Source organism: Schistocerca americana, chromosome 5 (genome assembly GCF_021461395.2).
Source record: "Schistocerca americana isolate TAMUIC-IGC-003095 chromosome 5, iqSchAmer2.1, whole genome shotgun sequence".
NCBI lineage: Eukaryota > Metazoa > Arthropoda > Insecta > Orthoptera > Acrididae > Schistocerca > Schistocerca americana.
Window position 1 is genome coordinate 20,435,967 of NC_060123.1, and position 13,431 is coordinate 20,449,397.

The 13,431-nt window shown below is 40.4% G+C and overlaps 1 protein-coding gene across 1 annotated transcript in view; it reads left to right on the forward strand.

Annotated features, from left to right (window-relative positions):
• The window catches only part of LOC124615580 (laminin subunit alpha-1-like), a 1,154,169-nt gene that overhangs the window by 592,027 nt on the left and 548,711 nt on the right, over positions 1-13,431 (forward strand). The window contains exon 14 of the mRNA XM_047143565.1: positions 153-330. Within this exon, the coding sequence (XP_046999521.1) occupies positions 153-330 (178 nt within the window). The remainder of the gene's footprint in view (positions 1-152; positions 331-13,431) is intronic.

Sequence of the window (13,431 nt, forward strand, 5' to 3'; positions counted from 1 at the left end):
GTCAACAAAAATTATTTATTACGAAGCCCATATTCTTTTTAACATATTTTTCCACTGGGCTGTTATTTATATCTACAGTAAGGCAACATTCACAATGATCAGTTTTAAATCAGCATTTAAATATTGAATTTTAATTTCTTTCTTCTGTACAGGAAGGTCTGGGGAATGTCACAGCAGGATGCATTCCGTGCAACTGTCATCCTATCGGTTCAAAATTACCAGCCTGTAATCCATTTACAGGAGAATGTATGTGTCACAATGGCATTCAAGGCCCATATTGTGATACCTGTGCTGAGCTGCATTACAACTTCTCATCTTCGGGCTGCATAGGTGAGTGCTGAACCTGCATGTAACTCATTCCTATAAAACACAAAATGCATGGTTGGGTACCGCTGTACTTCATGTTGGGCATAGTGCTAGAAAAGACAATTGGTATTAGCTCTATTTTTATGGCAAAATAATTGTGGAGCTTCAGATAATAATGTAATCAGATGTAGAACTTAACTTTCAAAGAAAGCAAACCATCTATGCATCTTTGGGACTACGACTCATTTGACTTGTTGACAACAGGTGAACGCACTTTGTCATGCAAAGGCATCAAGCCCTTGGTTAGAAGTCAGACACTTCTGTTAAATGACCTTGAATTTACATTTACAGGTTATTCATGAGGATGGAATGCAGTGTACGCTCATGGTCTTAGACAATTATCGACATCACTTACCTACTGCATAATCTCACCTTAAATTTACAATGTTTTCATTGCATTAGCAAACACTTTTTTTTTTTCATTATAATGCTCACTGAGATGATGTAGGGTGATGTGGTTAACTGCTTCAATAGGAAAATTTGGTACAGAGAAATACAAAATTATGAGACAGAGTTTGCTTGAACAGTGCTTACCTCCAGGAGATGAAATTTTTAGTGCAACTGAGTGGCATTTACTAAAGTGCACGAAGCTATCGTAACTTCATAAGTAATAGTTCCTCCCTAAGGGATAGATTGGGAAAGTTTAGAAAGGAGGAGCAGGTCACTCAAACCCCATAATAAGAGAGACCCAACAGCTGTGAGGATGAGGAGAGATGAAGTGAGAGTCATTCTTTCCATTTTGTGATGTGAAATCAGCATGTGTGATACCCACTGTGAAGGGTTTAAGACATCCTAAAACTAGTCATGAATTAGGTGGTGGCTTTTCAGGCAGCCAACCAATGGAAGAGGCTATTTGTCTATTGTCACTCTTCAGTCTGCAGGTATTAATTGCTCAGAGCATGCCACATTCACCTTTGGGAGTCAGACAGTGTGTTCAAACAATGGCAGGTCGGAATATCAACAATATAATGAAAATGATAGATTGCTTGGTACTCACCATAAAGGTGACACACTGAGTTGCAAACAGGGCACAACGAAGAGACTGTTACACACTGAGCTTTCAGCAAAAACCACACACACACACACACACACATATTCATTTGCACAAACAAGCACATTTCATGCACACTTGATTGTGTGATTGTGTGATTGTGTGTGTGTGTGTGTGTGTGTGTGTGTGCGTGTGTTTTTCCTTTCAGAAGCAGCCTTAGGCAAAGCTCAATGTATAACATTCTTTTTGATGTGCCCATCTGCAACTCAACTTGTCATCTTTACAGTGAGTAGATGCTGTGTTCACTTTGATATGAGAGTGCATTTCAGGAACCTTTTGCGCACAACTGTAAACAGCTTGAAGTCATGGACAGTTACCAATTATGAAAACCATTTTTTATGGGTATTATTCTTTAACTCTATAACTATTGCCTACAAAAAGTACCTACATAGATGAAGGAAACATTTGTTAATTATTAGCTCTTGGGCCATGGGGACACACAATGGAGTTTGTAAACTGTTCATATGGCTCTTCTGTTAAAATACACATAGCACACTAACAACACCAAAAGAAAAACTGAATCATTGACATCCAAGTAGAGTATTGACTACAGTGATGCATAAAGGCCAGTCAAAGACTACAGTGGAATAGCTCAACCACCAAATAAAGTGGGAACAACTGGACCCACATTCATTACCACAGTTCAGCAAACCTGCCTACAGATGGGATTCTGAAAATTTTAGATGTTGTCGATTATCATGCTAAAAACAGCGCATCAGTGGTAAGAGCTTAAATTTGTTCTTCACAATTTAAATTGGACTTTTTCTGATGAGAGGTAGTCTTTCTGAGTAACTTACTTCTGCTACTCCACTGGAAGCACAGACATAACCTTCTTCCCTGGGGAGGGCTCAATCCTTTGTACAATGGTCTACCTCAATGGATACATAGTAAGCACTGCTTATACTGGGAACAGAGGCAAAACTAATGGAAACATTTCTTTAATAGCATTCCTTACAAGGATGACAAAAACAATACTATGCACAAAAGCAGATTAGCACTGCTGATTCTTCATGATTCTCAGCTAAATATGAAAGTTGTTGCAATAAAGTCATGATTCAAGCACAGAGAGGTGTTCTCTGTGTAGTAAGCTGAATACAGGTCAACTTGTGAGGTTATAAGGACTAAAAGTTGTAATTTCTTTTCTGATGCAACAGAAAATACTCTTAGTTGAACTATATGACTAATTACATATATGGTACATAGTTTTGTGTTATCTAAACCATAAACAACCTTAACTGTCCACAATTACCATTGCATGGGCATTCCACTATGTGCAGGAAGCTATGCAATCACGCTCACTGCGTATCACACCGGTGAGTGGTGAGTGGCAAAATCTTGGCAATCCAAGCAGGCCAGTGTCAGTGTGAATGTGAGACTCTGCTGCACAACTTTCCTCCCTGCAGTTTCCAAGAGGAGACGAACAAAATACAACTGAGTAGACCTCCAGCTTAATCATTCATCCTGACAAAATTTTGCATCTCAGTGATTATAACAAAAAAGTGAAACATCACTTAGAATATTCTTCTTCGTTTACAGAATAGTAAAACCTAATACGGAATGACTGACTGCTTCCATTTCAAATACGTTCATGAATAAAATAAGACAGGACATAAGTTAATCGAATTTTGCCTCAATTATTCTGGAAGAAATAACTGATCTATGTAATTTCTCACAGGTGTCCTCAGCATTTTGCTATGTCACACCTGTTAGTCAAGTCGATGAAACACTTTTACAATACATGAACGTGTTCACAGTGGAGCTGTAGTTATGACTGTTCATTTGAATGCATTGCAATCAAGAATGATAAATACTTTTCTACTGTAATATTCGTTCACTGTTCTACTTGTCTACCGAGTCCAGTGCTTTCGCAAGTTATGTCAAAGAAAAAAAAATTGCAGGATTTTTCCTTCACTTTCAATGGTCTTGCTACTTTTTCATCCAAAGATACCAGAAGTACCTGGGCTCTGTATGATGAAGTAAATAAATGACTACCGCCTAAAGTTGCCATACATTGGAGTTCTGCATATAGTTTGGTGAAAGCCTTGTATTGCAGTCAACTGCTTTACTTTTCATCAATATAATAGCTACATATTAAGTGGGATAAAGAAGCTTCTACTGTTGCTTGTGGATTTGAAATCAGGATGCAAATCAGTTTCATTCTATATACTTTTGCAGACTTTTTCCCTCCTACTGAAACCTTATTCAATATATTGCAAGCCAATTCGTAACACAAATTAATGATTATTATGACATTGTCTGTGATATGTTGGTGCAGTTGCAAATATTTTTGACAACAGTTGCATTAGCCATGGAAACCTGTGACAAATGTAAATTTGGCAGGACAGGGACTTGAACCTGTATTTCCCAGTGATTGTGAGCAGTTAACCATCTCCACTATCCATTAAAGCTTGTAGGACTAATCTAGATCTCCATATGCCGCAATGTCTATGCCCCCATTTCTCGCAGCTTATCTGGATTCCTGCAACTGGGTTAATAACTCAAACTCGTTCCACATTAGTATTATCCTTGTTTTGGTCATCTGGTCTGTAATATCTATTACAATTAATCAGTAACCATGTTGAAAATGTATGACATTTAATGAATTCCCAGAAATGTTGAAAACCAAATGTGACAGATTTGAAAGAATATAGAAGTCATCATGTCCAACATATGGATGACCCAGTAACTAAACATCCTAGGCATGGTGCTGCAGTCACTTTGGAAACAAACATTGTAAGACTCTACTGTAAAATGTTGGACACAGTGATGGGGCAGTTATAACAGAGATTCAGTAACTCTGACTCCGTAGTTTTTGGAATTTTAAATGTGCACAATTTTCATCAACATAAACAGTGTTACCCAGGAGTTGCACATTATCACTAAAAATTTTTATGGATGTTTTTTGTTCGTTTTTTTCCTATTTTAGATCACAGTTGGCTGTTGTCTATATATTTTCGAAGAAATGTGGCACAAACATGTTTGTTAAATGGGTTCCAGACGGCATACTAGGCGATGGTAAAGTTCTTTGAGTTAGTTTTTATTACTGTTGCATTCAGTTCCTTATTTGTGAGAAACTCTACACCCATAAAAATGATAAAAGACTTTGATGTAGTGCACTAACTCAAGAATGGCTCACAAATTTAACTCTAATATCAAATGAAGAGGATCTCCTGTTGCATCTGAGGTCTTATTGTGGAAATCAAAGAACTCACCAAAGAGGTAATTTTATATTTAAAAACAACATTTTATTCTTTTTGTATCTGCTTACCTCAATGGAAAGTTCAGTACATGCCACTGGTTTACATCCCCATAAACTATAGCAAAGTGCATGGTGGAGGATACTTCCCATCATATCACGTATGACATCTTTGCATTCCATGGGGATCAAAGTGGGAATGAATGCTTAAATAGGTCTGTGCTCACTGTAATTGATATAATCTTCTTGTCACTGTCCCATTAGAATGATAAGAAGGTTGTAGTATATTGCTGGGTACCTAATTTAATGCATCTGCCAGTTCAGGTTTATCAGTGCCTATCTCTGTGATAAGCTCTCCCACGGGTCAAACAAACTTACGATATTCCTATTGTCATTCTTTATATACATCCAATTATCTCAGTGAGGCCCACCTGCCACGAGTCTCACATACTTCAGCGATATTCTATAAAGGCTCCCATAAGTCTGGTGACTTCAAATGACTACATTGCACAGTAAAGACTTCATAGTACTTTGGTCCCCAAATTTCCTGAATCTCAATTGCATCTTGTTTGTGAACTTCCTACTGTGACTACTTCGCTTTCTATTGCGAGCAACAGGAGCATCGTGGCTCGAGATATGCATTGAAAAGGAAGTGAAATAAGGTAAATTTAACCTCATGTCAACCACTTTAAACGAAGTTGTAGAACAAAATGGGACATATTGTTTTCAAAGGATTCATCCCAGCATTTACCCAACCTTATTTATTTAAGCCGCAGGAAACCTAAACGAGGATGGGAGGACTGAATTTAAACCACGATCTTCCTGGATATGAGTTCAGAATATTAATCACTGTGCCACATTGCGAGCGAAATTCTTCACCACAGGCTGCAAGTGAGATTCAGATTCAATATATTCAAAACTGTCTATTGAAGGAAAACACAAGAGTGTCACAACGATATCGTAAATTTGTTTGTGAAGGAGCATTCATTCAGTAACATGGACAGCCACATAGCAGCACCTTACTCATCGTCTGCGTCTACGGGTGCTGCAAACGACAGTTACTGCAGACGTCAGGTGAAAACAGGGTGACACAAGTGTATGGCGCTGAGCATCGAATATGACGCGGCTGTATCCTGCGGTGCTTTTGTTTAGGGCCTTGTAGCGCAGATCTGCGACGGCGCAGACGAGGGGGACTAGACTCGTCCGTGGCGTGGGAATCCAGAGGCGGTGTGGCAGGTGCGTATGCGGGGGAATGTAGCTCTCGTTACGGCGTCTGCCTCTTCGCGCCCTAACTCCGAGGCCATCGCGCGCCGTAATTGAATCGCTTTTTGTAACGCTACCCGTTACGCTGGAGTACAGTTAGCTTTTTAATTTTTATAGCTTGCCCTGGGCCATACGTTATTACCCTTCGTCCGAGAAACAAGCCATCGTTCATCAATGATGGCCGCACGCCGGTGTCGCTTTAACGCGGTAAGGTCTCTGCGCTTCCTTGAAAGGATCCGACGCTGTCGCTTCCAACACCTCGAGCCACCTATTGGAGACTATAAATTATGACATATGGCCCATCACTCTTACTCGTTCGCTGTTTTGTAAGCCTTAAAAACTACTAGGCCTAATGACCACATAACGTGAAAAATGCCTTATTGCTTAATATTTAGAAAGTTTTCACGAACGGAATGTAACGCTGGTGAATGGATGTTGTGTAGCGAGATAATAAGGAAAAACTCATTTTATATAATTAAGAACAAATTCTACCGCAAGCCGAATATCATTAATTATTTTATCTCTTCGTTAGAAAAACAAACCAATTTATGTGTCGGAAATTTCTTCTTATCAAAATTGTAACTTCAAAATAGTCAATCATAAATAACTATGACATAAACGTTGATTACTTACCTAATCTCGTACACACAATAAGTCAAATGATGTCGTTTTACGTTACTATTGATGTTGCTCAAAGATAAACATATTGTTACTAATGTTCAAAGTAAATCTGAAAGTTATGAACCTCCATGGTTGCAACGTCATAGTGGAAAGGAGGATTCCTAAACCATTTTGTAATCAATCTCCAGGCAATCGAAAATTAACACCGTTTCCTTACTGCATAAGATTCTTACCTCTCCACATCCGACGCCAACTTTTCGAATAAGAACCAAACCAAAGAAATTAACAAACCAACTTCTTTCTGTTTGTATCAAAACTCAACATTTTTGTTACATATACTAGTCAATGTTACTACTATTAGCAGCTCTTCGAAGAACATCATCAGCAAGAAAATTATTTAAAATAAATACCTGCACATCTTACGAAGACCACCTCAAAGAATTCTCCCGAAACCTTAATACAGTACATGTCGGAATGCACTTTGTTCCTTTAACACAAATTTTGTGTCCCATCCCATACGGAATGGAGCGAGAAAAAAAATAGTCTGTGGCAACGAGATTTTCGTTGTTGCGTCACTGATGTCGGAAAACAAACTGTAGGGTTTACATTACTTTATCGCTGAAATTACAATTATCGTACGTAACCTAAAGGAGGAAAAGCACTGACTAAAAATGCATTTCATTTGTCACTGACGAAACACCATAGTCAGAGAGTCTTTATATAAGCCAAGAAATTTTTCCTTCAGTACCAGTTCTGTAAAATTACGCAAGCGCATTGCGTGACAACAAACGTCACCTTCCATCCAATGATTCTTGCTTATGAAAGGAGGAAAGATTAGGATTTAACGTCATGTATAAGGCGAGGTCGTTAGGCTGCGGTCGTAGGGCCACCGATATCGGTGAATCCCGCTGACGACCAACATTGGCCGAAGACAACCGAGCTTTCCAAATCGTTGTTTTGAAAATAAAACCGCCTTTTCTTGTTGCTCATTAATTTATTTTTCCCAGATGCGTTTCGCCTTTTTCTTACTCTAAGGCATCTTCAGTGGGATCTAGAACATTAGAGTTTCGTTATTTTTAGATTATCAAATAGTTCACATCTCGTTTTTTATGTAAATAAGTAATTACTTACAGTTTGTTGACATCCGTGTTTCCTCTCATCTGGGCTGGAGGAGGCTCTTTGTGGTGCACTATTATCATTTTGCCACTAGTCATAGCTATCTGTTCGAATACTGTGCTTTTAACAACGTAAACATTGTGACTGCATTGTGTCTTTCCTCCTGTTTGCTTTCGGAAATAAAGTGGTAGTGGTGTACAGGGAACGATTTCCTAACAGGCATCATCCGTCATGACGAGTGTTTATTTCTCTCGATCGACGAATGCGGGAGACCATTGAAAAGAATAAAAGAGGGACATGACAACATGAGGACAACTCGCACACCCGATTTTGAAGAGGAGGTGCTTGAACGTGTTGCAGTGGACCAGTACAAGTACTCGTCGTATTGCACGTGAAATGGGAACTGCACATACTTCCGTGCGGCGAGTACTCCACGAACAACAATTGCACGCATACCACCCACAACAAGTCCATGCAATGCTTGTGACTGACTTTGCACCAAGGGCCGCATTGTGTCAGTGTTGCTCCAACAATGGATTGATCGACTAAATTTCCTCCAAATCGTGATGTTCTCTGACGAAGCTTCATTTGATCGTGATGGCGTTCGAATAGCAGGAATAGCCATGTGTGGGATGAGGAAAGCAATCGATCTGTAGTAGATTCACACCATCGAGTACGTTTTGCTGTGAATATCTGGGCCGGTATTGTAGGCGACGATCTCATTTGGCCATATTTTCTAACTGGCCGTCTGAATGGCCAACTGTATTTGAGGTTCGTGCAAAGTACCCTTGGCTGTTGGTGAGAGGATGTGCACCGCCTCACTTCAGTGTGGATGTCCGCAACCATCTCAGTGCTGCATTTCCCGGTCGCTGGATTGGAAGGGGAGGTCCTATTCTATGACCTGCGAGGTCACCTGACCGGAATCCTCTTGATTATTTCCTATGGGGGTATCTAAAGTCACTTATGTATGAGACCCCAGTGGATACGGGGATGAAATTGGTTGCCAGAATTGTAGCTGCCTGTGATGTGATTCGAAACACATCAGAAATATTTTTCAAGGTGCGTCAGAATCTTGTTCGTCGATGACATGCTTGCATCGATGTTGATGGCTGTCAGTTTCAGCACATTTTGTACGATAAGTACTTTCATTGTGTCAGTGATGGTACTTGCAGTTACTGTAACTAATGTAAATAAAAAGTACACAGTACTATGACTTTATTCCTATTACCTCCTTAAGCTGGCTTCTCCGACCCCAGGTTCCCTATCTCAGATGGTTCAGTGGAGCATCCTCTATGTTCCGTGCTAAATTTTTGCACGCTGTTACAGAAACACACTGTATGCATAAAATGTAATGTTCGTTTGTTCAAAATCGTACATCTCAGAAAGTTCCTCACGGACTGCTTTGAAATTTTGACACAACGTTGCATTTGAATACGAGCGTGTTTGTATGTACCTACTGGTGCGCCATATGTTACATCAATATATTTATAATACACGAAGGAATGCGTTGTTAGCAAAACCCCTGGCTTCGTTCGCACAGAATCTTAGATGTCTGATAGTTGTTCACCGATTCCTTCGAAATTTTAACGCAACTTGCATTCGAATATTCCCGCGTTTGCATGTATGTACTGGAGCGCCATATAATATATACAATCGACTCGCAGGATCAGTCAAAAATTCTGTAATCGTAATGAATGGCAAATTACTTTCTGCGTGAAAAATTGCCAGGGGTAATGCTCATGCGTGGGAGAAAATCTCCGGTAGTAACATGCCACTGGACCCGCCGTTTAAATGTCTGTCGTACTACACGAAGCAGAAAGAAAATCAGTGGCAGCGGAAGCAAATGAATTACTTATTGGCAGATTCATTGGAAGAATTCTGGGATAGAGTATGACTAAATGAGACAGTGTGCAAGATTTTTACACTGCGTATTTTTGAGCAGGTTATTATTTTAGGAATACTCAACGGGCAGAATTAAAGAAGTTGTTGTTGTGGTCTTCAGTCCGAAGGCTGGTTTGATGCAGCTCTCCGTGCTACTCTTTCCTGTGCAAGCCTCTTCATCTCCGAGTAACTATTGCAACCTACATCCCTCTGAATCTGTTAATGTATTCATCTCTTGGTCTTCCTCTACGATTTTTATCCCACAAACTTCCCTTCAGTACTATATTGCCGATCCCTTGATGTCTCAGTGTGTCCTACCAACCGATCCCTTCTTTTGTTCAGGTTGTACCACAAATTTCTCTTCTTCCCAATTCTATCCAGTACCTCCTTATTAGCTACGTGATCTGCCCATCTAATCTGCAGCATTCTTCTGAAACACCATATTTCAAAAGCTACTATTCTCTTCTTGTCTAAACTGTTTATTGTCTATGTTTCACTTCCATACATGGCTACACTCTATACAAGTACTTTCAGAAAGGACTTCCTGACAAATATATACTCGACGTTAACAAATTTCTCTTCTTCAGAAATACTTTTCTCGCCATTGTCAGTCTGCATGATATATCCTCCCTAATCCGGCCATCATATGTTACTTTGTATCCCAAATAGCAAAACTCATTTACTACTTTAAGTGTCTCATTTCCTAATCTAATTCCCTCAGCGTCATCAGATTTAATTCGACTACATTCCATTATCCTCGGTTTGTTTTTGTTGACGTTCGTCTTATATACTCCTTTCAAGATACTGTCCATTCCCTTCAACTGCTCTTCCAAGTCCTCTGCTGTCTCTGACAGAACTACAATGTTATCGGCAAACCTCAAAGTTTTTATTTCTTCTCCTTGGGCTTTAATTCCTACTCCAAATTTTTCTTTTGTTTCCTTTACTGCTTGCTCAATATACAGATTGAATAACATCGGGAATAGGATACAACCGTGTCTCACTTCCTTTTCAACCACTGATTTCCTTTCGTGCCCCTCGACAATTATAACTACCCCCTGGTTTCTGTAAGAATTGTAAATAGCCTTTTGTTCCCTGTATTTTACCCCTGCCACCTTTAGACTTTGAAAGAGAGTATCCTGGTCAACATTGTCAAAAGCTTTCTCTAAGTTTACAAATATTATAAACGTATGTTTGCCTTTCCTTAACCTGTCTTCTACGAGAAGTCGTAGGGTCAGTATTGCCTCGCGCGTGTTCCTACATTTCTCCAGAATCCAAACTGATCTTCACCGAGGTAGACTTCTACATGTTTTTCCATTCTTCTGTAAATGATTCGGGTTAGTATTTTGCAGCGGTGACTTATTAAACTGATAGTTCCGTAATTTCCACAACTGTCAGCACCTGCTTTCTTTGGAACTAGGATTATTATGTTCTTCTTGAAGACTGAGGGTATTTCGCCTGTATCGTACATCTTTCTCACCGAATGGAAGAGTTTTGTCATGGCTGGCTCTCCCAAGGCTATCAGTAGCTCTAACGGAATGTTGTCTACTCCCGGGACCTTGTTTCGACTTAGGTCTTTCAGTGCTTAGCAGTTGTGGGGAAGGCGGATAGTCGTCTTGGGTTCATTGGTAGAATTTTGGGAAGATGTGGTTCATCTGTAAAGGAGACCGCTTATAAAACACTAATACGACCTATTCTCGAGTACCGCTCGAGGGTTTGGGATCCCTATCAGGTCGGATTGAGGGAGGACATGGAAGCAATTCAGAGGCGGGCTGCTAGATTTGTTACTGGTAGGTTTGATCATCACGCGATTGTTACGGAAATGCTTCAGGAACTCGAGTGGGAGTCTCTAGAGGAAAGGAGGCGTTCTTTTCGTGAATCGCTACTGAGGAGATTTAGAGAACCAGCATTTGAGGCTGACTGCAGTACAATTTTATTGCCGCCAACTTACATTTCGCCGAAAGACCACAAAGATAAGATAAGAGAGATTAGGGCTCGTACAGAGGCATATAGGCTGTCATTTTTCCCTCATTCTGTTTGGGAGTGGAACAGGGAGAGAAGACGCTAGTTGTGGTACGAGGTACCCTCCGCCACGTACCGTATGGTGGATTGCGGCGTATGTATGTAGATGTAGAAAGTAACTAGCCGGTACGAGAGTAGTACAGCGATCTTAAGCAAACTTATTTAGCAGTTTTTGGATGAAATATGACATTTTTGAGGCCTAATACGCCTGGAGAATCGATATTTGAGATACTATGACTTCATATCGTTTTTCACCACAAGGACGAGCCAACGTAGGGTGTTTATGCGCGCAGGTAGACAGCAGTTTGCTCTGTCGAGCAGGAAAGTGACTGAAAAATGAGGGCAGACGTACCCTTAGCCGTGCACACATTGTAAGTTCAACGAGCGAGATGGCGGAGTGCATCATTTTTATAAAAACTGTGCTACCTTCCCCCTTGGCAAAAAAGAGGAGATTTTGGTTTAACGTCCCGTTAGTAACGGTGTCATTAGAGACGAATCAGAAGCTCGTCACGGAGGGTAATCGGCTGTGTTCTCTTCAATGGAATGGCACCGGCACACGTCTTTATCGATGGGGGGAATCTTGAGTAGTCGGACGGGGCTCTACGAGTCCATTGTGTTAGTTACTGCTCCATTTCGTTCGAGCGTTCCGTTGAAGGTTATGTGCCTCCCTACGACCTATGAACAACCTCACAAACCTAACTGTATGATGACTTGAAATTGAATATGACATTCCATCCTCGGAGCAGCTCCATATTTTTCAAATAGAAAAAGGGTTCGCATAGTGATCACTGTAATATATGCCAAAAGGAAATCCGTAGGAGCAGCTGGGAAGTTAGTGGGCAACAAGGCTTCTCTGATACTCCGACTAATGCTTACACACTGAACACACTGAATCAAGCCACATAATAGTACATGAAGAGTATTCTGTTACCAGAGTGACAACGTTGGCTGGATCATTTCGAAAAAAGGCCTGTAACATTTAGGGACCATAGGGGGTTCGAGATCAGCAGTATGGAGAGAACTTATTATGACGGAAGAGCTACTAGGGTTTAAAGTCTTGTCGATAACGGGGTCATTATCCGCGGACCATATACTCAGATTTGGACGGGAAAGGGCAGGGAAATCGACCGTATCCTTTTCCGAGAAACCACTGCAGCATTCGTCGTAAGCGATTTTGGAAAAACACGGAAAATTAGCGATGAATCACATTTCTTCCTCGCACGAGTTTAGCACACGACCAGTGCGCCACCTCGCTTGGCTATCTGTCATGAAAGTGCTTGTACTGAGGGCCATGATGATGATGCTCATGATGATTATGATGACTGCTGTTAATTCATTTGGGATCTCTGCCTTGCGCAACGAAAAATAGAGAAATTCGGAGATTGCACGGTGTTTATGGTATACGAGGTGTGGTCAATAAATAACGAGAATTATTGCTTTTTTGTGGAAACAATTTTATTTATTCGTTTACGTTAATATTGTCCCCTTCAAAAGGGTACCCACTAGGTATTGTCCAGCCCGTTTTCCAATCCCCGAAATACTACTGGAACTCGATCATTGGGATTGCAGGGATTCGTTTTAAATGCCTTCTGGCACTTGTAAAACGAATGAACTTTAAGATTTTATTTATTTTTGGGCACAGAAAACGTCACATGGTATCATGTCTGACAAATATGGAGTCTGAGACATTATTACAGTATTATTTTTGGCTAAAAAAATCCAAAACAAGTAACGAAGTGTAAGGAGGTACTTATCGTAATGGAAAGGTCACGGATTGTGTCGTCACAAATGCGTGCGTCTTCTTTTTTTCCCGCAACAGCGTTGAAGTTATAAGCAGCACACCTTACTGATCATTTGATCTTGTGGCAGTGCGACTGTTGAATTTGTGGTTATGTACTGTAAGCTAAACCGGACTGGT